We start from the raw sequence: 22,462 nt of genomic DNA on the forward strand, positions 1-22,462 counted from the left end.
CTCAAGGCTAGCACTCTAGCCCTTGAGCCACAGCGCCACTTCCGGCATTTTTCTTTTTGCTTATGTGGTGCTGAGGAATTGAACCCAGGGCCTCAGGCATGCAAGGCAAGTGCTCTACCACTGAGCCACCTTCCCAGCCCCCTTCTTGTCTCTTTTTAAAAGATTTTCCTGCACTGCTAATTCTGCCTACCCCCTGATTACTAAATACATGCCTATCTTAGCTACTATTACTGGTTTTATTGGAGTCAATTTTTATTTCATAAGAAACAGCAAGTAGCAGGTATCTATAAAAGTTTACGATTAATCAATTGGATTTATTGTGAGGAATTGAAGGGCCTCATGTATGCAAGGCAAACACTCAGCCTCTGAGCCACCTTCCCAGCCCAGATATATTACTTTTAAGGCTTTGATCAAATTACACAGAGTATACCAGTGTACTCGCCACGTTGTCCAGCCTGGCCTCAAATTCCTGGCCTCAAGTGAAGCTGCAATAGCCTACAGAGTAGCTGGGACTACAAGAATGAGCCACAGTACCTGACTAGAATCTTAAAGTTGTAGTCCAGGTAAAGATGTAAACGATTCTGCAGTTGTACAAGCCTCTTCAAAGAGATTGATTGCTTATAAAATTGCATATTGGAAGAAATCCTGAATTGTGCAGAGTGGAGAGCATAACTTAATGGGTGGAAAAGCTATACAACAAAGTGATTAGGAGGCTGTGGCTAGTGTCTGGGTGGGAGGAAACAGCAGCAGTGAAGAGTATAGAAAGGCAGATGGAGAAACACAATTAAGTTGGTGATTTAGGCATGTGGATAACAAATGTCCATTTTCTGTTCCTACCAGGCAGAGAGACAAGAGTCTAGCAGCTCTCCTAGTTCTTTCAATAGGTGGAGGCACTTTGGATAGATTTTGTTGAGGTCAGAGATTGGCATGGGTTGCATTAGATTCCTAGGTGCATGGCCTGTATAAAATATTTTCTGAGTCCTGCTTCCTAAAAGAAAAGCCAAGCGCCAGTGGCTCACACCTGTAATCCTAGCTATTCAGAAAGCTGAGACCTGAGGATTGCCTTTCAAAGCCAGCCCAGGCAGGAAAGTCTGTCAGACTTATCTCCAATTAACCACCAGAAAACCAGAAGTGGAGCTGTGGCTTGCAGTGGTAGAGTGCTACCCTTGAGCAACAAAGCTCAAGGACATCGCCTAGGCCATGAGTTCAAGGACTGACCAAAAATAAATAAATAAATATACGATAAATTCAAGAGGAGAAGGAAGACAAGGGAAACACAAACAGACATATTTGCCAACAGCATAATGTCAAGTAGATAAGTTTGTGAGGAGATAGAGGTGGTAATGGGAGGCCTGAGGCTGCCATTTTAGATAGAAAGGCTGCTGAAGACTTCTGAAGGTGGCTCAGTGGTAGAGCACTTGCCTTGCATGCTCGAGGCCCTAGGTTCGATTCCTCAGCACCACTTAAGAAAAAAGCCGGGGGGCTGGGAAAGTGGCTCAGTGGTAGAGTGCTTGCCTTACATGCATGAGGCCCTGGGTTCGATTCCTCAGCACCACATAAGCAGAAAAAGCTGGAAGTGGCACTGTGGCTCAAGTGGTAGAGCACTATCCTTGAGCTGAAGAGCTGAGGGACAGCGCCCAGGCCCAGAGTTCAGGCCCCACGACAGGCAAAAAAAAGAAAGAAAAAAGCCGGAAGTGGCGCTGTGGCTCAAGTGGTAGAGTGCTAGCCTTGAGCTGAAGAGCTGAGGGACAGTGCCCAGGCCCAGAGTTCAGACCCCACGACAGGACACCCCCCCCCAAAAAAAAAAAAGGAAGTAAGACTTCTGAGGAGGTGACCTTTGAGAGACACCTGAATGAAATAACAAGTGTTCCATGCAGCAACCTGTGGAGAGGGTGTTGGAGCAAGAGTAGAGTAAACCGAAGAGGTGCTCAAAGGACAACAGACCTGTGGGACTGGGGCTGAGTGAAGGGAGGAGTAGAAGGTGCCATTTTGGAGAGCACGTATGGAAAAATACATTGATAACACAAGTGCTTCCTGACCAAGTGAGCCTGTTGCCATAAAGAGAAATGGGAACTTACAGAACATTGTGGTGCTTTATTTCCTGCAAGCTGTACTGGAGAGTGATACACTGGGAAACAGTTAAAAGGAGAGTGCTCAGCCGAGCTCTGGTGGCTCATGCCTGTAATCCTAGCCACTCCAGAAGTTGAGATCTGAGGATCATACTTCAAGTCAGCCCAGACAGAAAAGTCCAAGAGGCTAATTTATCTAATTTATCAGAAAAAAAAAATTAGACATGGCTTAAGTTGTAGAACATCAACTGTGACTGGGGGGAAAAAAAAGTGAGAGCATGAGGCCATGAGTTTAAGCCCCAGTACGAGCACAAAAAAGACAATGCTATGCCGGGTGCCGGTGGCTCACTCCTGTAAGGATCGCAGTTCAAAGCCAGCCCGGGCAGGAAAGTCCATGAGACTCTTATCTCTAATAAGCCACTAGAAAACCAGAAGTGCGCTATGACTCAAGCAGTAGAGTACTTGCCTTGAGCTGAAGAGCGCAGGGACAGCACCCAAGCCCAGAGTTGAAGCCCACAATGGACAAAAAAACATGACAATGCTCAGGAGTATTGAGTGTGGCTCCTGTGTGTCAGTCTTCCTTTTTGCCCAGTTATTAATTATGTGACCCATTTCATGGCTCATTTCTGGAAGTCCAGACTTATTAGCCTGGCACTCTTGGGAGCATTTGGCCCTATTTACAAGGACCTCAGGCTTACTAGAACATGAGATGACATTTGGTCAGTGGAAGCAGAGGTAAAGGTTGCCACTTGATCTGCCCTGGGCAGAGATGGTGAGGATTTCATTCTTTTCTACATTCCAACTGTAGCCTCTCTTCTTCCCAGCAGGATTGGTGGCTGTGGTCCCTGGTTCTTCTCTCTCTCACAGCTGAAACAAGCGCCTTCTATGTCCCAGGGGTTGCACCAATCAACTTCCACCAAAACGACCCTGTAGAAATCAAGGTGAGTATGTCCAAGGACATAGCTGCATCTACACTGGGCAGCCAAACTGGAGGGCAAAGCTCACCTGCCATGCCCATCCTGTGATTACAGACAGCACAAACCTCCACTGCATGCTGCACCTCTGCCTGCAGTTCAGAGGCTCTGCATTGCCCTCTCTCTCTGCCTCTGGCTCTGTGTCTCTCTACATCACTCCTGTGAAAGTGATCTTTATCTGCTGGTCTTTGCTTTTGTGTGCTCATATGCATGTGTACCTCTTTCGCTCTCCTTGTTGCTTGTAAGCAACACGCACACATATACACATATAGAGACATCTCTGTCTCATTCCATTCCACTTACCTCCTCTTCTGTGGCATCTCTGCCACAGATCCATCCCCTTCGGTTATCAATTTTCTCTGCATAATATCTAGCATCTGCTCATATTGTTCATTTATTGGGAGGCTCTCTTCCTTGGAAGGCAATCTTGTATTTTGCCAGAAAAATGTCAGAGTGACATTTACTGAGGTCTATTTACATGCCAGGCATTTGACCTGCCTTATCTTATGATGTGTCCTCCTGCCTGCACATTCTTTGTGTTTTGCAAATTTCTGTGTACTTCACAGGTAAGAAAAATTAAAGCCCAAGGAAGTGAACCAACATGTCCAAGGTCACATGGTGAGGCAGGTATAGGATTAATTTCAAGTCCCATCTTTTTACCACTGCAGTGCTCTTTCTTCTAATTTGGCCTCTGCCAAATGCCCCCTCTAGAGCAAAGCTTGTGGCATAGGGAGTATAGGAATGGTTGGCTTCTAGTCCTGCCATGGTAGGTGTGTGGAAGTAGATACCTTGGTTGGGAAGAGAGCATAAAGGTGAGACTCACCTCTTTGTACTGTGAATGATGAAACACAAAAAGTGTGATAACATGCTGTATGACCAATAATGGGTAGTTCTTAAGTAGTAAAGATATGTATGGGAGGGAGGGGCGCAACATTCTGTTTTACCTATGGGTTTTTTGTGCCTGCTGCCCATTCTGCAGGATGTTTGTAGCATCTCCTAAATACTCTCCTTAAACCTTCTCATGAACTATTTTCATTAACCCTGTGTTTAATGCTTACACTACACTTAATTCAGTGGTAGCATACTATGGTTTCTTCACTGTTTTTATTATAAGGTGTTTAGTGGCTTTCGGTTTTCCTTTCTTCTTCAGAATACCTGCTCTGCCTTGCTGTAAGCACAGATCAAGACACTTATGGTCCATCATGGACCATAAGTAAAGCAGATAACTGCATTTTGTCTGAAGTGCTATAAGAAGCTCAAGGGGTTGAGCTCAAGGCCCATTGGATACAGTGGGTAGGAGGCGAGGCTCAAGGGTGAGGGAACTGAAGCCAAAACCTAAGTTTGGGAAGGCATTAGATGAACGTGGAATAAGGCAAAGGAGAAAGCCTGGGGCAGGAGGACTTGAGGGAGTGATGGGCGAGAGGGCTTTGTACTTAAAAATAAGGAATGGACATCTTTGTTCCTAAAGGTTTTTCCTTACTTAAAACATTCCCTAAAAGGTGGATGCCTAGAATGGAATTATCTTGTCAAAAGATAGCCACGCATTCTAAAACTCTGTGTATATTCAATCTCATGATTTTAAACTAAATCTATAATTCAGTCTAAAACTAGGGAAAAGTGAAGTCCAGAGTCGTAGACAGTACAGTCTGTCTGCTACATCATTTTGCCTGGTGGGTTCTTTCCCAAGAGTGTTAATGATGAGCGGGTTCAAGGAATGTTCTCCGAACAGTCATCTTTAGCTTCTGCTGGAATGAAGAATATAACAGCCTTTGTTTTCCCACCAGGCTGTGAAACTTACCAGCTCTCGAACCCAGCTACCTTATGAATACTATTCATTACCCTTTTGCCAGCCCAGCAAAATAACCTACAAGGCAGAGAATTTGGGTAAGTTCTTCTCTCACACTACTTTAGCCTGTCTCAAAGAACTCAGCATGGTTTTCCTGGTGATAGTGGTAGTTGCCCTTACTAGTACTTACTATGCGATGGGCACTGTTGGTCTGAGTTTCCATGTCTGGCCGCTGGGGCAGTAGTTTCTTTCAGTCTTTAGTAACACTTGACAGATTAAGTGGCCTGCCTTTCCTTATATAGTTAAAGCTAAGCTGTACTTTGAATCCACCTGCTCCGTCCAGAGTTGAGCACTTAGTTTCTGCTCAAATATCCTCTACTTTCTTGGGGCTTCTATTACCCGTTCCACCTTTAATTGAAATAATGAGTGACTGCCTCTGCCCTGAAGCAAACAAAGACAATCACCACACTTGCTGAGCTGTGCAAGTGATATGTAAAACACCCAGAGCAGTGTCTGGCACCAAGTATTCCATAAATAGTAGCCACTTTTTTCTAATTTAAGCAATTCTCTATTTGGTAGGATTTGGGAATTAAATGAAAAAAGAGAGTTGTCTGTACAGTTCACATGATCAGTACTTCCTCTTTGCCTGCTCTGTTTAGTCTTAGAGATAAAGTATGGGCAGATGCTGTCCCTGACGTCAAGGACCTTAAACACTCTTCTACCTTGGGAAAGAGAAAAAGAAAACTGGTTCGGGGTGTGTGTGTAAACTGGTTCGGGGTGTGTGTGTGTGTGTGTGTGTGTGTGTGTGTGGTTCGGGGTGTGTGTGTAAACTGGTTCGGGGTGTGTGTGCGTGTGTGTGTGTGTGTGTGTGTGTGTGTGTGTGTGTTTCCTGTTACTTAGACTCAGAGCTTTATGTCTGTTCAACTTGCTTCCTCAGCTGGTATTTACCACTTAAATCAAGCTTCTAGTCCTACTTTTTGCTAGTTATTTTAGAAATGAAAGCAGACTTGCTGCTCAGGCTGACTTCAAGCTTTGATCCTCTAGATCTCAGCCTCCTAACTAGCTAGGCTTATAGGTATACACTGGTACTGGTGAGAACTGGCTTTTGATCAAACCCATGAAAGGGTCCACTTTCTCTGTCTGGACCCCCATGGCACATATGTTTCCAAAATCCCTCGCTGACAAGCTTACCTACTGCTAGGTTCTGGAGGTCCCTGACGAGCTGGAGTCAAGCCTTGGGGATAATTTAACCAAAAGCCGGCAGCACTGCCATCCACCCCTACATATGCCCTGTGGTCAGCCAGGTAATAATAAACATTTGTATGTTTTGACCTATTGATTTTCGCAACTCTCCCTGTGACAGCTCAGTGACCCCTTCTGAAGAAAGCAGCTAGGACAGCAGAAAGAAATGGTTTTAAGCTAGGTGCCAGTGCCTCATGCCTATAATCGTAGCTGATCAGAAGGCTGAGATCTGAGGATAGCAGTTCAAAGCCAGCCCTGGCAGGAAAGTCCGTGAGACTCTTATCTCCATTAAACCACCAGAAAACCGGAAGTGTTGCTGTGGCTCAAGTGGTAGAGTGCTTGCCTTGAGCTGAAGAGCTGAGGGACAGAGCCCAGGCCCAGAGTTCAAGCCCCACAACTGACCCCCCCCCAAAAAAAGGTTTTAATTAGCTGGGCACTGGTGGCTCATGCCTGTAATCCTAGCTACTGTGGAGGCAGAGATCTGAGGATCACAATTTAAAACCAGCCTGGGCTGGGAAGTCTGTAAGACTCTTATCTCCTCTAGTTAACCACCAGAAAACAAGTGGTGCTGTGGCTCAAAGTGGCAGAGCACTAGTCTTGAGTGAAAGAAAGAGCATAGGGACAGTACCAGGCTATAAGTTTAAACCCCAGTACAGCACCCCCCCCAAAAAAAAAAAAAAGATTTAAAGCAAAAGATGTGCTGGGCATCACCTGTAATCCAAGCTACTCAGGAGGTTGAGATCTGAGGATCACGATTCAAAGCCAGCCCGGGCAGGAAACTCCAGGAGACTCTTATCTCCAATAAACCACTAGAAAACCGGAAGTGGTACTGTGGATCAAGCAGTAGAGCGCTTGCCTTGAGCTGAAGAATGCAGGGAAAGCGCCCAGGCCCACAGTTCAAGCTCCATGACCGACCAAAAAAAAAGCAAAAGACGTGAGCCATGTGGCTCAAGTTGTAGAGCATCAGTCTGTCAAATAGAAGGAGGCTCTGAGTTCAAACCTGGTCATCTCCAAGAAAAGACTCAACCTCAGTTTCTCCACTGTTAACTACGTGACACTGTTTCAAAATCCCCACAACTGACATGAAAGAAAGAAATGGTTTTAGTCAAAAGTCCTGAGTTGAAATCTCAAATTCTAGCCAGGACAGATATGGTGGTGTGTACCTGTAATGCTTCCCTCTAAGAGGGACGCTATAAATAGTCGGTCGGGGTCTGACATCAGCCCAGAGCAAAAACTTGATACTTGATCCGAAAAAGAATGAAAGCCTCGGGGCGTGGAGGCTCATGCCTGTAAGTAATCCTAGCTACTCAGGAGGCTGAGGGTAAGATCTGAGGATCATGGTTCAAAGCCAGCCCAGCAAGAAAGGCACAGGAAGTGACACTGTGGCCCAAGTAGTAGAGCACTAGCCTTGAGCTGAAGAGCTGAGGGACAGCTCCAAGGCCCAGAGTTCAGGTCCCACAACCGACCAAAAAAAAAAAAAGAAAAGAAAAACAGGCCCATATTCGTAATCTTAGCTGCAGGAGGCTGAGATCTTAGAATCCCTATTTGAAACCAGTCCAGGCAGAGAAGTCTGAGTGAGACTTTATCTCCCATAAACCACCAAAAAGCTTGAAGTAGAGGTATAACCCAAGTGGTACAGTACCAGCCTTGAGTGAAAAAGCTAAAGGACAGCTCCTAGGCCCTGAGTTTAAGCCCCAGTTCAACACACACACAAAAAAAAAAGATTTAAAGCAAAAGATGTGAACCATATGGCTCAAGTTGTAGAGCATCTGCCTATCAAATGGAAGGGGACCCTGAGTTCAAACCTGAGCATCTCTAAGAAAAGACTCAACCTCAGTTTCTCCACTGTTAACCACGTGACACTGAGTTTCACAAGTATAGAATTTAGGACAGTAAATTCTCTTTCTGCTTATGTAGTGCTGAGGAATCGAACCCAGGGCCTCAGGCATGCAAGGCAAGCGCTCTACCACTGAGCCACCTTCCCAGCCCTAGGACAGTAAATTCTCTTAAGGAAAATGAAGCACAGATAATAAAGGCACTTGCCTCAGCCCACTCACCTACTAAGTGGCAGAGTCTAAGCCTTGTTTCCCACTCCCATGTCCTTAAGCAAAGCCCTATAACGCATCCTAGTTGATTCTTACAGGAACACTGCCAGCTGAGCGTAATTGCCCTCCCTTCATGCTGGAGGAATGGCAGGTTCTCCACCTACTGCCTACAAGGCCAGGTTTTAACTTGAGCCTTTTGACTAAAGCCAGCATTCTTTGTGCTCATTTGACTGTGTGGACACTGTTCTGGCCGTTGCATTGATGGTGATTCATATCGTGGTATGAGCATTGTAGTCCTGTGGCAGGTGTGCTAGCACACCACAGTAGATGCTTTCAGTCCACGTCGTAGCTTGTGGTTCACTGATAGAAGGAATACTTGTGCAAGTGAGGTGGGAAGGCTTTTGTTGTTGTTGTTGTTGTTGTGGGTCGTGGGGCCTGAACTCTGGGCCTGGGCGCTGTCCCTCAGCTCTTCAGATCAAGGCTAGCGCTCTACCACTTGAGCCACCACAGTGCCACTTCTGGCTTTTTCTGCTTATGTGGTGCTGAGGAATTGAACCCAGGGCCTCATGCATGCAAGACAATCACTACCACTGAGCCACCTTTCCAGCCCCCTGGGCAGGCTTTTTATCCCCCTTACTGAGGAGGCTAGGTATGAGCATCACCTAAGCTGGGAGTGTTTGAGATCAGCCTGCCACATAGGCAAAACCCCATCTGAAGAAAAAAGACAGAGCACTTCTGTATTAGAAATGAGCCAGTACGTCCTCTTTCCTGTTTAAATTTAATTACTAAATATCATGATGTGACATTACTTTGCTTGTTCTGTAGCTTGTTCCTCTCTCTGTGGTTCCTTCCTCTCCTCCAACCAGCTCTTTGTTGATCAGTAGAACTTAGGGCGAGGAAGGAGCCCAGGAGCTTAGCACAACCAGTGTCTCTTAGCTTGTCATCTGTAAGATGCCGTCAGCCATAGGCTAAGCAAGTGTCCTGTTGATGTTCTAGCTGTCCGTTCACCAGTTTATGTCAGGGCCTTGCAGACTCACCTTCACTACCTGCCCTCTAAATGGGGGTGGTGTAGGGAGAGCTTCATCCAGGCCCTTCTCAATCCTGCTTCCCTCCCTGGTGGCCTCATCTGCACTGAAGGCATTGTTCACCAGGACTGCTACGTTACATACCAAGTGTTGCTCCTACAACAGTGTCCCTGCTACATCTATATAACAACAACTCGCAAATTCCCTTTCTTCCCTGGTCTCTCTTCTGAGCATTATATCCTACTGTTTAACTGCCTGTTTGACATAGCCAAACTGTAAATACCTCCCATCTGAATTTGATTTTTTCCTGTTTGCCACCTAGAACCTAGTCACAGAAGTTTAAGATTCTCCTAATATGAACCCATCTTCCCTTAATCTAGTACCCGTCCAGCAGCAGCTTTCCAGGGCCCACCTCCTCAGTAGCTCCTGGATCTCTGCTTCAGCTACCCACACACTCCTTTCCCACCCCATCCTCACTCACCTGCATGACACTGGTGTCATGCCCTAGCTGGCTCCTCACAATTTATTTTCTGCACGAAGAAGCCAGAGTAGTCTTTGTGAAACCAGAATTAGATAACATCTTCCCAACCCCTATTGGGCACTCCCTTTCAATAGACAAGCTATTTGTGGCTTGATCACAAGGCTCCCTGGTATCTAGCTCCAGCCCATCTCTCCCAATCTCTGCAGCTCACCCTAATCATTCCCAAGCCCACTTCTCTACAGCCACACATACCTCTCAAGTTCGCCACCATTGCTTCATCCCTGAGGGACTTTTGGACACTTTTCCCCCCATCTCTGCCTAAATTACTACCGTTCTTCCTTTAGGGTAACTTTAAACACCACTAACTTGTGGAAACTTTCCTAGCTCCATGCCTTATATCCACAGCAAGCCACATAATACTGTATATTCTATTTTGCTGATGATTTAATCAGTCTGACTTCCCACTAGACCATAAGTTCTGGGACTATGTCTATACAGCACTATCTTCAGGGCTGGCACACAGACAGTACCAGCATATGTTTATGAATGAGAGAACAGGTAACTAGATGACAGGGCAGACAGCCGTGGCAGGCAGATCCTGTATGGTAGGCAAGTGTTGGACCACATGTATGTGGAGGTGTTAGTCCTGGCCTGTTGGCTTGGTGGATCTGTTTCAGCCTGTCCCAGTTTCTCATCGGCACTACAGAGTTGCTGAGTGACTCAGAATGAGAGCACAGTGAGGTTAGCTGATACTAGTGAGCTGCTCTGGGCCTGTGAACGTGATGTCTGACAGAAAGTTATCTTAGGCAACAGACAGGCACATAATGTGTCAGTGCATATTCTAGATTTTTTATTACCTTATTTTTTTTATTTTTTGCCAGTCCTGGGGCTTGAACTCTGGACCTAAGTGCTGTCTTTGGGCTTTTCACTCAAGATAGCAATCTACCTACCACTTGAGCCATAGCTCCACTTCCACCAAACTTTTGTGGTTAGTTGGAGATGAGAGTCTTATGAATTTTCCTACCTGGGGTAGCTTTGAACCACAATCTTGAGATCTCAGTCTCCGGAGTAGCTAGGATTTCAGGTATGAGCCACCAATGCCCAGCTAGATTCTAGATTTGATCTCACTCTCTTCCCTGCCTGAATTAGGATCTGAAGACAAATAAATAGGAAATAATGTTTCCCCTCAAAGAGCTCATAGCCAGTAAAGGAACCAAAAACAAAAATATAAATACACTGTACAAAGTAACATCCCTGACATATAAAAACATATATAGATCAGCCCAGATCAGCTGGGCTACACATGATACTCACAAGAAAGAGAAAAAAGACAGTGCAATGTGGTAACCCACTTTCTTCCCCCTAGGCTTGGAGGCTGGTAAACAGAATGACAGCACTCCAGAGACTGAAGCAGAAGGATTGACAGTTCAGGGCCTACCTGGGCAATATAGCAAGACCCCGTCTCCAAAAAGGAAGGGCAAGAGGAGTTTTAGAGGGGGTGAAGTTGGTTGGAATACATTGTAAATGTGTGAAATCCCTCCCCCTGTATAACTGCTTTAAAACAAACAAAAAAATGGCACAGTTTATGCTGATAATGAAAATGGTGTTTGATGCCTTCCTGCTCTGCTCTGAGCCTGGGACTTGAATGACTCCTTTATTTCTCACCTGTAACTCCCATTTTGTATAGGTAATTGAGGCTCAATGAAGGTAAATGACTGAGCAAGACTGCTGAGGTACTAAGTGGCAGGGGCAGATGCTACAGCAGGTGGCCTGAAGTCAGAGCAGTCTCTCCTCACTCCACCATCTGTCTCTGTGGAGGGAGGCTAGGACAGAAAGGTGACAAAGCCAGGAAGAGCATCCCAGGAAATGAGGAAGGGAAATTGAGCTTTCAGTCAGTACATGGAACAGAAAGCCACCACGTAAAGCCCACTGGTATACAAGGAGTTAAGTTTTGAGGCAGGCACTATTGGCACTAGGGCACAGAGAAGGAAGGAAGGAAGGAAGGGTGTGATAGGACAGGTTAGAGGGGCAGGCTGGGTACAAGCACCTGACGCAGAGGGTTGTCTGCTGGGTGCAATGCTGGTGATGTCTGTGGAAGTCCACTTTGCCCTGCCTCTGGCGGCTCCATGACTGCTGACCTCAGCAAACTCAGGGCTGAAGCTCTGAGCTCCATCTGTCTCTCTTATGGCAGGAGAGGTGCTGAGAGGGGACCGGATTGTCAACACCCCTTTCCAGGTTCTCATGAACAGCGAGAAGAAATGTGAAGTGCTGTGCAACCAGTCCAACAAGCCAGTGACCTTGACAGTGGAGCAGAGCCGGCTGGTGGCTGAGCGTATCACAGAAGATTACTACGTCCACCTGTAAGTTGTCCTCTGTGCCCTGCTGGCCTCGCTTTCACACCGGGAAGGGATGGATGGGAGAGGCGGTCCAGAGGGACTAAGTGGGGCCTTGGGTTTCCAGCATTGCCGACAACCTGCCTGTGGCCACCCGGCTAGAGCTGTACTCCAACCGTGACAGTGATGACAAGAAGAAGGAAAAAGATGTGCAGTTTGAACATGGCTACCGGCTGGGCTTCACAGATGTCAATAAGGTAGAGTGTCCTTGAAACACTCAGTGGGCTGGGGCCCTACACCTCTCAAGTCATAAGGGGCCACAGAGAAAAGGACACAATCAGGTCTAGGCCTGAACACAAGAGGGGAGAGTTAGCTAGGGCACATTTCTCCTAGTGCCTCTGGGAGGGCGGTCCTTCATAACACTGTAGCTTTGGGTCAGTGCTCTAAGAAGGTGAATGCTTAGTTGCTAAAATATTACATTCTGTTTTTATAAGATAAAACCAAGAAAAGAACCTGGAACTTGATCAGTGTGCAAGATAGCCATGGCCTCTCTGAGTTGAATCCTGCTTCTACTACTTGCTAGTTGTCTAAACAGCCTTGAGCTATGTTTCCATGTTTGTACAGCATGTATAAAGTCTTCCTGGCTTTGCCAGATGTATCAGTCAAATCAGAGTCCTTCCTAGCACAGGGCTGGGGGCAGAGAGGAGCTGGAGAGACTGAGTGCACTCATGTGTTTTAGAAGGTGGTACAAATAGCTAGATTAGGGCAGAGAGTAGAAGGCCTACAAGCAAAGGCCTAGGAAGCCCTAGATGGAGCCCTCCAGGAGAAGGCAGAGATTGTGGAAGATTAATGTAGCCGGGCCAAGGTGCACTCTGATGCCTAGGATGGTTTCCCTGATAAACTGTTTCCTCACTGCTAGCTGTTTTGTTCTCTTTATTGCTTCTCTCTAGATCTACCTACACAACCACCTCTCGTTCATCCTTTACTATCACCGGGAAGACATGGAAGAGGATCAGGAACACACGTACCGTGTCGTCCGCTTCGAGGTGATTCCCCAGAGCATCAGGCTGGAGGGTGAGTGGGGAGGTCTGACCAGAGGGGCAGGGCTGGATGGGCCTGGGCCTCCACACTCAGGGTGGGGCATGCTTTTCATCTCAGCCACAGAGAGGTCATGCATATATTCTCAGTAGCAAAGATGGAGGTGAGGGACAATTGTCATGTGCTCTGTAGTGAACAGGACCCCTTACCAGTTCACCTCTTCCCAGCAACCTCAGAAGGTATGCTGGTGACTTGGCCAAACACATAGGAAGCAGCCAGTTCATCTGTGGGTTGAAGAACCAGGGGCAAGGGTACAGAAAACAGCATAGAGCAATGATTTATTTCTTCTTTTTCCCTCTGTGAATGAATGATTGGCACAGGCTACAGTTGCTGAGGGTCAACAGGAGTCTGAGAGCCCAGTGCTGATGGGCCCCAAGTGAATAGGTGAAGTTTTACCTCGCACATCAGTACTAACACACCATAGGTTGTACTTGAGCTGCAGAACAGACCTGAACTTAGGTCCATGGAGGGGTAGGAGGTGACTTTTTGAAAAGTTCTAGAATGTGGCTTTCAAACAAAGTAATTCGTAAAAGTCTCATAAAATGTAGATCCTGTTCTTTCAGAGCATCATACTGGCTCACTCTCTCTCCGTGAGTATATGGTTTTACATCTATGTATGGAATGATTTGAGGTCTCTGTTTCTGCAATGGCTTATTGAGATTACAGATCTCCAGCATCCAGCACAGTACTGGGCACTGAGTGAAAGGCTGAATGGATGTATAGATGCCTTTGTGGAATAAGAGATGGGTGACAGAATGAACAAATGAAAGGGGAACATATCCGAGTGAGTGTATTACTAAGTGATGATTTCAGAGTAGGCAGTAAGCAAATGTGGTAGTGAGGCACCATTTTGGTGTGTATGGAATGGGCCTGAGTGAATGAATGAATGGATGTTTGCACCAAGTATAGACTGGTGTAAAGATGGCACTTAGAGTCCCTGTGCACCTGCCTCTCTGCAGCCCCAAAGGCCCTTTGGGAGGTCAGAACTTTGGGAATATCACCATAAAAATCACAGTTGACTGCTGCGCTCCCAGCCTCCAGACACTGGAGGCCCAGTCCCACAGCAGGAAGCCTTAAGGACACCAGAAGGAGAACACTTGGGAGTGGTAATGGCCACAAGAACAGTCTCTGTCTCTCACAGACCTCAAAGCAGATGAAAAGAGTTCATGTACCCTGCCTGAGGGTACCAACTCTTCACCCCAAGAAATTGACCCTACCAAGGAGAATCAGCTATACTTTACCTACTCTGTGCACTGGGAGGTGAGAAGGGGCATGAACTCTCGGCAAGGGTCCGGGCCAGGATTCCAGGGCAGAAGGCCTAACTAAGTGCTTCTTCCTGCCTGCTAGGAAAGTGACATCAAATGGGCCTCTCGCTGGGACACTTACCTGACCATGAGTGATGTGCAGATCCACTGGTTTTCTATCATTAACTCCGTTGTGGTGGTCTTCTTCCTGTCAGGTGAGAGCGCTGTGCTTGAAGGTGGAGAGGATGGGATGGAGAGTAAGGGACTGAGGCATCCCTTCTCTTAAGTGTTCTCATGGCCAAACGTGGGTCAGAAAATGACAGCAGGGCATCGAGCTAGCTCTCAGGAGTACAGAGATAATCAGGAGGTAGTCTCTGCTCTGGATAGACAGAGCTGTCCATACTCAGTCATTGATTTGTTCAATGACAATTATTACTTGACCTGTGCCAGAAGTCAGAGATATGGTGTTAAATAGGTCAGCTAAACTAACAGTGGAAGGGAAACAAAACAGCAAATAAGTAGTAGTATTTAAGTTAAAGTGGTAAGGAGGGCTACTTTAGGGTAGGCCTCTCCAAACGAGGGCAGAGCCACTAGTCAAGAGACCCCAGGTAAACTGTTTCCACAAGGGTCCTGGCCTTGTGAGACAAGCTTGGCAGGAAGCTGGACAGTGAGAGTGGAGGGAAGAGGTGGAGTGATGCTGATCACTAGACTCATGAGAAGCACAGACTGTCCCCTGTAATTAAATATTTATCCACGGACACTCTACTGCCTAAGCACTTTATAAAGATCTGCTGCAAATACCTACAGTCTTAGCTACTCAGGAATCTGAGATCTGAGAATTGAGGTTTGAAGCCAGCTTGAGCAGAAAAGACTCGTAAATCCAGTTAACCAGCAAAAAGTCAGAAATGGATATGTGGCTCAGGGGGTAGAGCACCAGCCTTGAGCAAAAAAAGCTAAGGGATTGTGTCCAGGCCCTAGTACCATTATATACACACACACACAACATCTGTCCCTCAGCCCCACGAGTTGAGTATAAAAGTTCAGGTCATACAGCTAATTCACTTAGTCACTTCACTGCTGCCTAAAAGAAGTAGGGAAAAAAAAGGACAAATGGGGAAGGTTTGTTTCTGGGCTGGTTGAGGGTACTCATTGGTGAAGATACCGATGGTGAATCTTGAGAGATGCATAGGAAGCAGTCACATAGGAAAGGTGTTCCTGGCAAAGTGAGTAGCAGGAGTAAAGGCAGAATGAAAGAGGGTTGTTGTGAAATCTGAACTACAGTAGCTAGAAGAAGCCAGGCTATGGAAGAAACTGGAAACTCTCCTCTCAGACATGAAAAGCAGAGGCTTGTACCCATCCCTACCCATCCCTGCAGCCCCTTCTCTTCATACACCTCTCTAGTTGGCTGGAGTGGAGCTCTGCCCCAGGGAGACGCTGAGGTGGTCACATGGCCAGATCCTTTTGGAGGAGGAGGGCACACATGGAATCCAGATAGCTGTGTTAGTGATGCTCTTGACTATTGTTCCTCACCTTGTCTGTTTCAGGGATTCTGAGCATGATTATCATCCGGACCCTCCGCAAGGACATTGCCAACTATAACAAGGAGGATGACATTGTACGAGGTCTTGGCTGGGGAGGGATAGACTGGAAGAAGGAAGGGACGGTAGCAGTAGAGTGTTAAGCTTGCCAGACTGGGAAGAGGAAGAGGAGGCATGAGCCCATGTCCCATGCCTGTAATCCTAGCCACTTGAGAGGCAGAGATTGAGAATTCAAGGCCAGCCTGAACAGAAAGTTAGCAAGATACCTTCCCAACAGAAAAATGTGGGCATAATGATACCTGCTTGTCATCATACACGGGAAGCATAAGTAGGGAATTACAGTTAAAGCTGGTCCAGGCAAAAAGTGAAACCTCTCAAAAATAACCAGAACCAGGGGCCAGTGGCTCACACCTGTAATCATAGCTATTTAGGAGGCTGAGATCTGAGGATTGTGGTTCAAAGCTAGCCTGGGCAATAAAGTCCATGAGACTCTTACCTCCAATAAACTACTCAGAAAAAGCTGCAAGTTGGTGGGTGCCAGTGGCTCACACCTGTAATCCTATCCACTCAGGAGACTGATATCTGAGGATTGCAGTTCAGAGCCATTCTGGGCAGGAAAGTCTGAGATTTTATCTCCAATTAACCACCAGAAAACCAGAAGTGGCGCTGTAGCTCAAGTGGTAGAGCTCTCGCCTTGAGTTGAATTGCTCAGAGACAGCACCTAGGCCTAGAGTTCAAGCCCCATGACTTCAGGGAAAAGGAAAGGCCAGAAGTGAAGCTAGGCTCAAGAGGTAGGGCACTAGCCTTGAGCAAAAAGAAATTCAGCACCCAGGCCCAGATTTACCCTAGGACCTGGAGGGGGGAAAAAAAGAAAACAGAACAAAAACATCTGGAAGCATGCCTCAAGTGATAGCGAGTCTGCCTAGCAAACTTTTAGTTCAAATCCCACTGCTGCAAATATTATAATAATAATAATGGAGAAAAAAATCAAATCCCCTGACTACAGTGTTGAGGGTTTCTAATTTTAAAATATAAAGGCAATGGAAAAAGTCACAAGAAGAAACTTGATTAATTTTACATTTAAAAATCTTAAGCCGGGGGGGAGGCTGGGAAGGGATGTGAAGGGTAAACAAAGGAGGAGGCTGCAATGCTGGGTAAGAGATGTACGCATTATCCTGCCCATGTAATTGTAACCCCTCTGTACAGTATGTTCACAAATAAAATAAAATTAAAAAAAAATAATAAAAATCTTAAGCCAGCCGGGCACTGATGGTTCACGCCTGTAATCCTAGCTACTCAGGAGGCTGAGATCTGAGGATCATGGTTCAAAGCCAGCCCAGCAGGAAAGTCCATGAAACTCTTATCTCCAATAAACCACCAGAAAAAAGGAAGTGGCGCTGTAGCTCAAGTGGTAGAGCACTCGCCTTGAGCTGAAGAGCTGAGGGACAGCACTTAGGCCCAGAGTTCAAGCCCCACGACTGACAAAAAAAAAAATTACAGGCTCATGCCTGTAATCCTACTCAGGAGGCTGAGATCTGAGTCTCATGGTTTGAAACTAATCCAGGCAGAAAAGTCCATGAGACTTTTACCTCCAGTTAAACCAGAAGTGGCATTGTGGCTCAAAGTGGTAGAGCCCTAGCCTTGAGCAAAAACAGTTCAGAGCCCAGTGACAAAAAAAACAAATCTTAAACTAGATCTTGGCATATACCTGAAGGTTGGCTTTGATGATCCTTAGATCGCAGCCTCTGAGTAGCTGAGATTATAAGCATGAGCCCCAGTGCCTGGGAAGAATTGTTTTTACCTCAGAGATAGCTCCCAAAATGAGAATTCAAGCAATCATGAGAAGATGATTTTATTTATCATCAAATTAGCACAGACTTTTTTTTTTAAGAATATGTGTTGCACTGATACCTTTATTTTATTTATTTTTTGTGTGTGTCCAGTCGTGGGGCCTGAACTCTGGGCCTGGGCCCTGTCCCTCAGCTCTTCAGCTCAAGGCTAGCGCTCTACCACTTGAGCCACAGTGCCACTTTTTTTTTTTTTAAGTTGAGACATGGCCTAAAACTTGACATGCCCTTGCTTCAGCCTCTTAAGTGCTGGGCACAGGTTTTCACTACCATACCCAGCCAGGAGTGGTTTTATTTTATTTTGGCAGCACTGGGGGTTTGAACTTAGGACCTAGAGATTGCTAGACAAGTGTTCTATTACTTGAGCCACACACACACTGTTTTGTTTTTAATAGTATTAATTGTTGGCGAGTTTAACATGTAACAAGCATATTCCTATGAGTTGGCAGTTTTCTGAAAAGAAATTGACAGTGTAGTGCATCTCCCCGAACTGTAAATTAGGTAACTTTCTATGGCACAGTAATTCTTTTTTTTTGGGTCCAGTCATGGGGCCTGAACTCTGGGCCTGGGCGCTGTCCCTCAGCTCTTCAGCTCAAGGCTAGTACTCTTATCACCTGAGCCACAGCGCCACTTCCGGCTTCTTTTTTTCTTTTTGCTTATATGGTGCTGGGGAATCGAACCCAGGGCCTCAGGCATGCAAGGCAAGCGCCCTACCACTGAGCCACCTTCCCAGCCCCTGGCACAGTAATTCTTAAGAATCAAAAATACAAATGACTTGGTCTAGGATATTGCAGTTTTGAAGTTTAATTTCAAAGAGTATTTATTAGCATGAAATGTTTGCAAATACCATCTGAAAATAACAAAGTACACAGTGGGATCACAATTTTATTATAAAATTTGGGTCCCAGTGGCTCAGGAGGCTGAGATCTGAGGATCATAGTTTGAAGCCAGCCCAGGTAGGAAAGTCTATGGGACTCATTTCCAATAAAACTAAAAACGGAGCTCTGGTTCAACTGGTAGAGCAGTAGCCTTGGGTAAAATGAAGTTTTAGGAGAGCACTTACTCTCCAAGTTCAAGCCTCCGAACTGGCACACTAGAGAGAGAGGCAGAGAGGACTAAAGGAAATGTGTAAAAATTACTTAAGTCCTTTTTTAAAACCATATTTTTGTGTTTGTTTTGTTGTTATTATTTGTCTATATGTGAGGCAGAGCCCATATTGACCTCTCTCTCTCTCTTTTTTTTTTTTTTTTTTGGTGCCAATACTGGGTCTTGAACTCAGAGCAGGGTGGGCACTGTCAAGCTTCCTTTGCTCAAGGCTGGCACTCTACCACTTGAGCCACAGCACCACTTCCAGCTTTTTCTGTTCATGTGGTACTGAGGAATTGAGCCCAAGGCTTCATGAATGCCAGGCAAGCACTCTACCACTAAATCATATTCCCAACCCTTGCATAATTTTTCCCATATAGTAGGTTTGCGGAATTGGAGAGATTTTCCTTTTATGCAGATATGCGCATCCTGTTTGACCTCTTCCCCCCAGGTGACAGTTCTCTGAGAAGCACTGTCTCATATCACTTACACTTCTATGTCAGGGCTGGAACTAATGGATAGCTGAGGGGCCCTCAGTGGGATCAGGAGACCTGATTTGATGGGAGTGGTCCCTGAGGTAGCTGCCCTTTTCTCATGCACCTGCTACATTCTTCACCTTTTGCTGCAGGAAGATACCATGGAGGAATCTGGGTGGAAGCTTGTGCATGGTGATGTCTTCCGGCCACCTCAGTACCCCATGATCCTCAGCTCCCTGCTGGGTTCAGGCATTCAGCTGTTCTGTATGATCCTCATCGTCATCTGTGAGTGGACCCAGAGAGCCGAGTATTGAGCCCATAGGAACAAGGCCTGATTCCAAGGCATGGCCCCCTCTCCAAGTGCCTTTAGTAGAGGAGAGGGCTCCCAAGGACTAAGCATCAAGCAGGCATGCCAGCATCTCTGGGAAGACAGCTGTCCCAGCCCCAGAACCTGGGAATGGTGTTTTTCCTTACAGCTGTCCAGCTCTGTTTCAAGCATACCGTGTTACTCCATCAGGAAAGCAGCACATCAGTACGTTGAGATTGCTCTTGGTTTCAGTCAGGGGAAGTAACTGACCTAGAACCAGGGTCAAGATTGGACTTATATCTTCTTTTGTTTTGTTTTTCTTTTACAATTATAAAACACTCATATAGGAATGAGTTACAGATAGCTCTAGAGTCAGTCTACCTAAATTTGTATCTCCATCTCTAAGCTCTGTAACCTTTGACAGCCACTTACTTAACCTTGTAGGCCCAGTTTCCAGATGGAAAAAATAATCTCTGCCTTGCAGAGTTGATAAGGCATGTTCACTGAGCTGGTATTTAGTGTTCTCAGCATGGGCCTGGCTCATTGCAAGTTTTCTGTGGACTGGCAGCTGCAGGCCAGGTGCCAGTGGCTCACACCTATAATTCTAGCTACTCAGAAGGCTGAGATCTGAGGATCATGGTTCGAAGCCAGCCTGGGAAGGAATTCCATGACACTCTTTTCTCCAATTAACTACCAAAAGACAGAAGTGGAAATATGGCTCAAGTTTGAAGAGCACTAGCCTTGAGCAAAAGAAGTTCAGGGACAGCACCTAGGCCCTGAGTTCAAGCACCAAGACTGACAGAGAAGATTCATCCAGCCAATACCTAGCAGCTACTGCACCCCCTGAGCCTCAGCTAGGACACCCAGTCTTTTCCTGTAGAGGGTAAGGGCCTGTGTCATTGAGAAGACCAAGGGGAAAGGAAGCCTTATCTAGGCTCATCTGCCCAGGGGCCTGTTAGCCTTCCCCCACTCTTGTGGGAGCTGATGCCCTGGCAATCAGCCCCTCTGACTCTGCCTTCCCTCCCTCCGCAGTTGTGGCCATGCTTGGGATGCTGTCACCCTCCAGCCGAGGAGCACTCATGACCACAGCCTGCTTCCTCTTCATGTTCATGGGGTAGGTGTATGTGAGCAAGCTCCCAGAGGCCAGCCAAGCCTGCTTCATGCCACTAACTGCCCCTTGGTATGGACCTTGCCTTTTCCCACAGGGTGTTTGGTGGATTTTCTGCTGGCCGACTCTATCGCACTCTAAAAGGCCATCGGTGGAAGAAAGGAGCCTTCTGTGTAAGTATCCTGATCTTCTCCCAGTGTCATTGGTGCCTGAGAGTCTCTTGTCCTGGGCCTCTCAGGAGTGGCCCCAGGTGCTAGTGGAAGCTGAATGGTGGTGTGACAGCAGGAAGGGCTTAGGCCGAGGGCCAGCCATTTTGGGCCCTTACCCATAGGCTACAAACAAGGCATCACAGGGCCCTACTTGCCCTGTCTATAAGCAGAAAGCATTAAACTTAGGCATTTTAAGCCTTGATAGTTGGATGGCTCGAGCAAAAGAATACAAGGATGCAAAATTTCCATCAACTTGACACAGGAGAACACTCTGCTAACAGTATAGAGAGAACTGTGTACTGTTTTCCAGATTTGATGGCCCTTTTGCTCTCTAGGAAAGATAAGCTGCTGCCCTTCCCTCCCCTCAGGGAGTCCTGAGCCCCTTCTCCCTGGAGCTTTTTCCTTTATTAATAAATAGACTTCATTTCTGATAGTGTCTAGATCATAAATTTCAACCAGAAAGGCATATGAGGAATTCCTGCTCCACATCAGGGTGAAGAATAGAACATAGGATGGGATGAATTGACATTGGAGCATGGAGAAACAGCCAGAAGAGAATGCTTGGGTTGGGGAATTGTCCAGACCCAGTCCTGGACCTACATATTTCTTAACTGTCTCCAATGGGGTTATCTGCTTTTAGGATTATATGGATGGAGAGACTGTACGTAAGGCCCATGGTACAGCATGGGCACTCAGGAAACCTTGGGATAGAACAATTACCAAGTGTTGGTAGGAAGGGCATCTTTGGCATCCCAAAGATGGAACTGGCAGTAGAGGCTGAGTGCTCGATTGCTCAAAAAAAAACTTGAGATCTGTTGTCATTATGGTGTGACAGCAATCTCTAAGCCTGGTAGTCCCAGTGTGGACTCAAGTATAAGTCTAGAGCTTTGGTTTCCTGTGCTCAGATCCACGTCCCAGAGATTCTGACTTGAGGATCTCTGATTTTGATGAGAACCTCTGATTCTGGGTTAGGGAAGAAATTGTACTTGAGCTGGGTGGGTTTGAAGTCTCTGATGTGGGAGCCCCAAAGGGTCCTCCGGATCCACTCAAGTGCAGCTTCCCAACCTGTCCCCTCTTGCTCCCAGAACATGGGCTCTAGAGTCTTAGCCTTCCTGGATTTATCCTTAACAAATGTAGGAAAAGAGCCTCAGTGCCTTCATCTTTCTTTCTTTTTTCTTGTTGGTACCAATCCCAAGGCTTGAATTCATGGCCTGCACATTAGCCTTGAGCTCTTCAGCTCAAGGTGAGCACACTACCACTTGAACCACAGTACCACTTCCAGTTTTCTGGTGGTTAATTGGAGATAAGAGTCTCATGGATTTTCTTACCTGGGCTGGCTTCAAACCATGATCCTCATATCTCAGCTTCTTGAGAAGCTAGGATTATAAACATGAGCCACCCGCTCCTGGCCAATACCCTCATCTTTAAAAGAGATAAGAATGGCTTAAGTGGTAGAGCATTTGCCTAGCAAGCACAGGCCTTTCAGTTCAAATCCTAGTATTGCAAAAAATGAAAAAGTAAGAAAAGGGGCTATTAGTCCATTTCTAAACCTATAGTGAGGGTTAGATGGGACATGTAAAGCCTGCCATTTGCC

At 46.4% G+C, this 22,462-nt stretch overlaps 1 protein-coding gene across 5 annotated transcripts in view; it reads left to right on the top strand.

Annotated features, from left to right (window-relative positions):
• Positions 1-22,462, top strand: part of Tm9sf4 (transmembrane 9 superfamily protein member 4) — a 58,141-nt gene that overhangs the window by 27,418 nt on the left and 8,261 nt on the right. For 3 of the 5 annotated variants that reach the window (XM_013010971.1, XM_013010975.1, XM_013010974.1), the window contains exons 2-12: positions 2,897-3,010; positions 4,828-4,927; positions 11,814-11,982; positions 12,083-12,212; positions 12,906-13,029; positions 14,195-14,313; positions 14,401-14,512; positions 15,842-15,912; positions 19,397-19,529; positions 20,584-20,665; positions 20,757-20,832. In XM_013010971.1, coding sequence (XP_012866425.1) covers positions 2,897-3,010; positions 4,828-4,927; positions 11,814-11,982; positions 12,083-12,212; positions 12,906-13,029; positions 14,195-14,313; positions 14,401-14,512; positions 15,842-15,912; positions 19,397-19,529; positions 20,584-20,665; positions 20,757-20,832 — 1,230 coding nt within the window. Of the gene's footprint in view, positions 1-2,893; positions 3,011-4,827; positions 4,928-6,030; positions 6,134-11,813; positions 11,983-12,082; positions 12,213-12,905; positions 13,030-14,194; positions 14,314-14,400; positions 14,513-15,841; positions 15,913-19,396; positions 19,530-20,583; positions 20,666-20,756; positions 20,833-22,462 lie in introns of those variants that run through there. The other 2 variants (XM_013010970.1, XM_013010972.1) reach the window with 2 other exon arrangements.

This window comes from Dipodomys ordii, unplaced genomic scaffold (genome assembly GCF_000151885.1).
Source record: "Dipodomys ordii isolate 6190 unplaced genomic scaffold, Dord_2.0 Scaffold13, whole genome shotgun sequence".
NCBI classification, from domain to species: Eukaryota; Metazoa; Chordata; class Mammalia; order Rodentia; family Heteromyidae; genus Dipodomys; species Dipodomys ordii.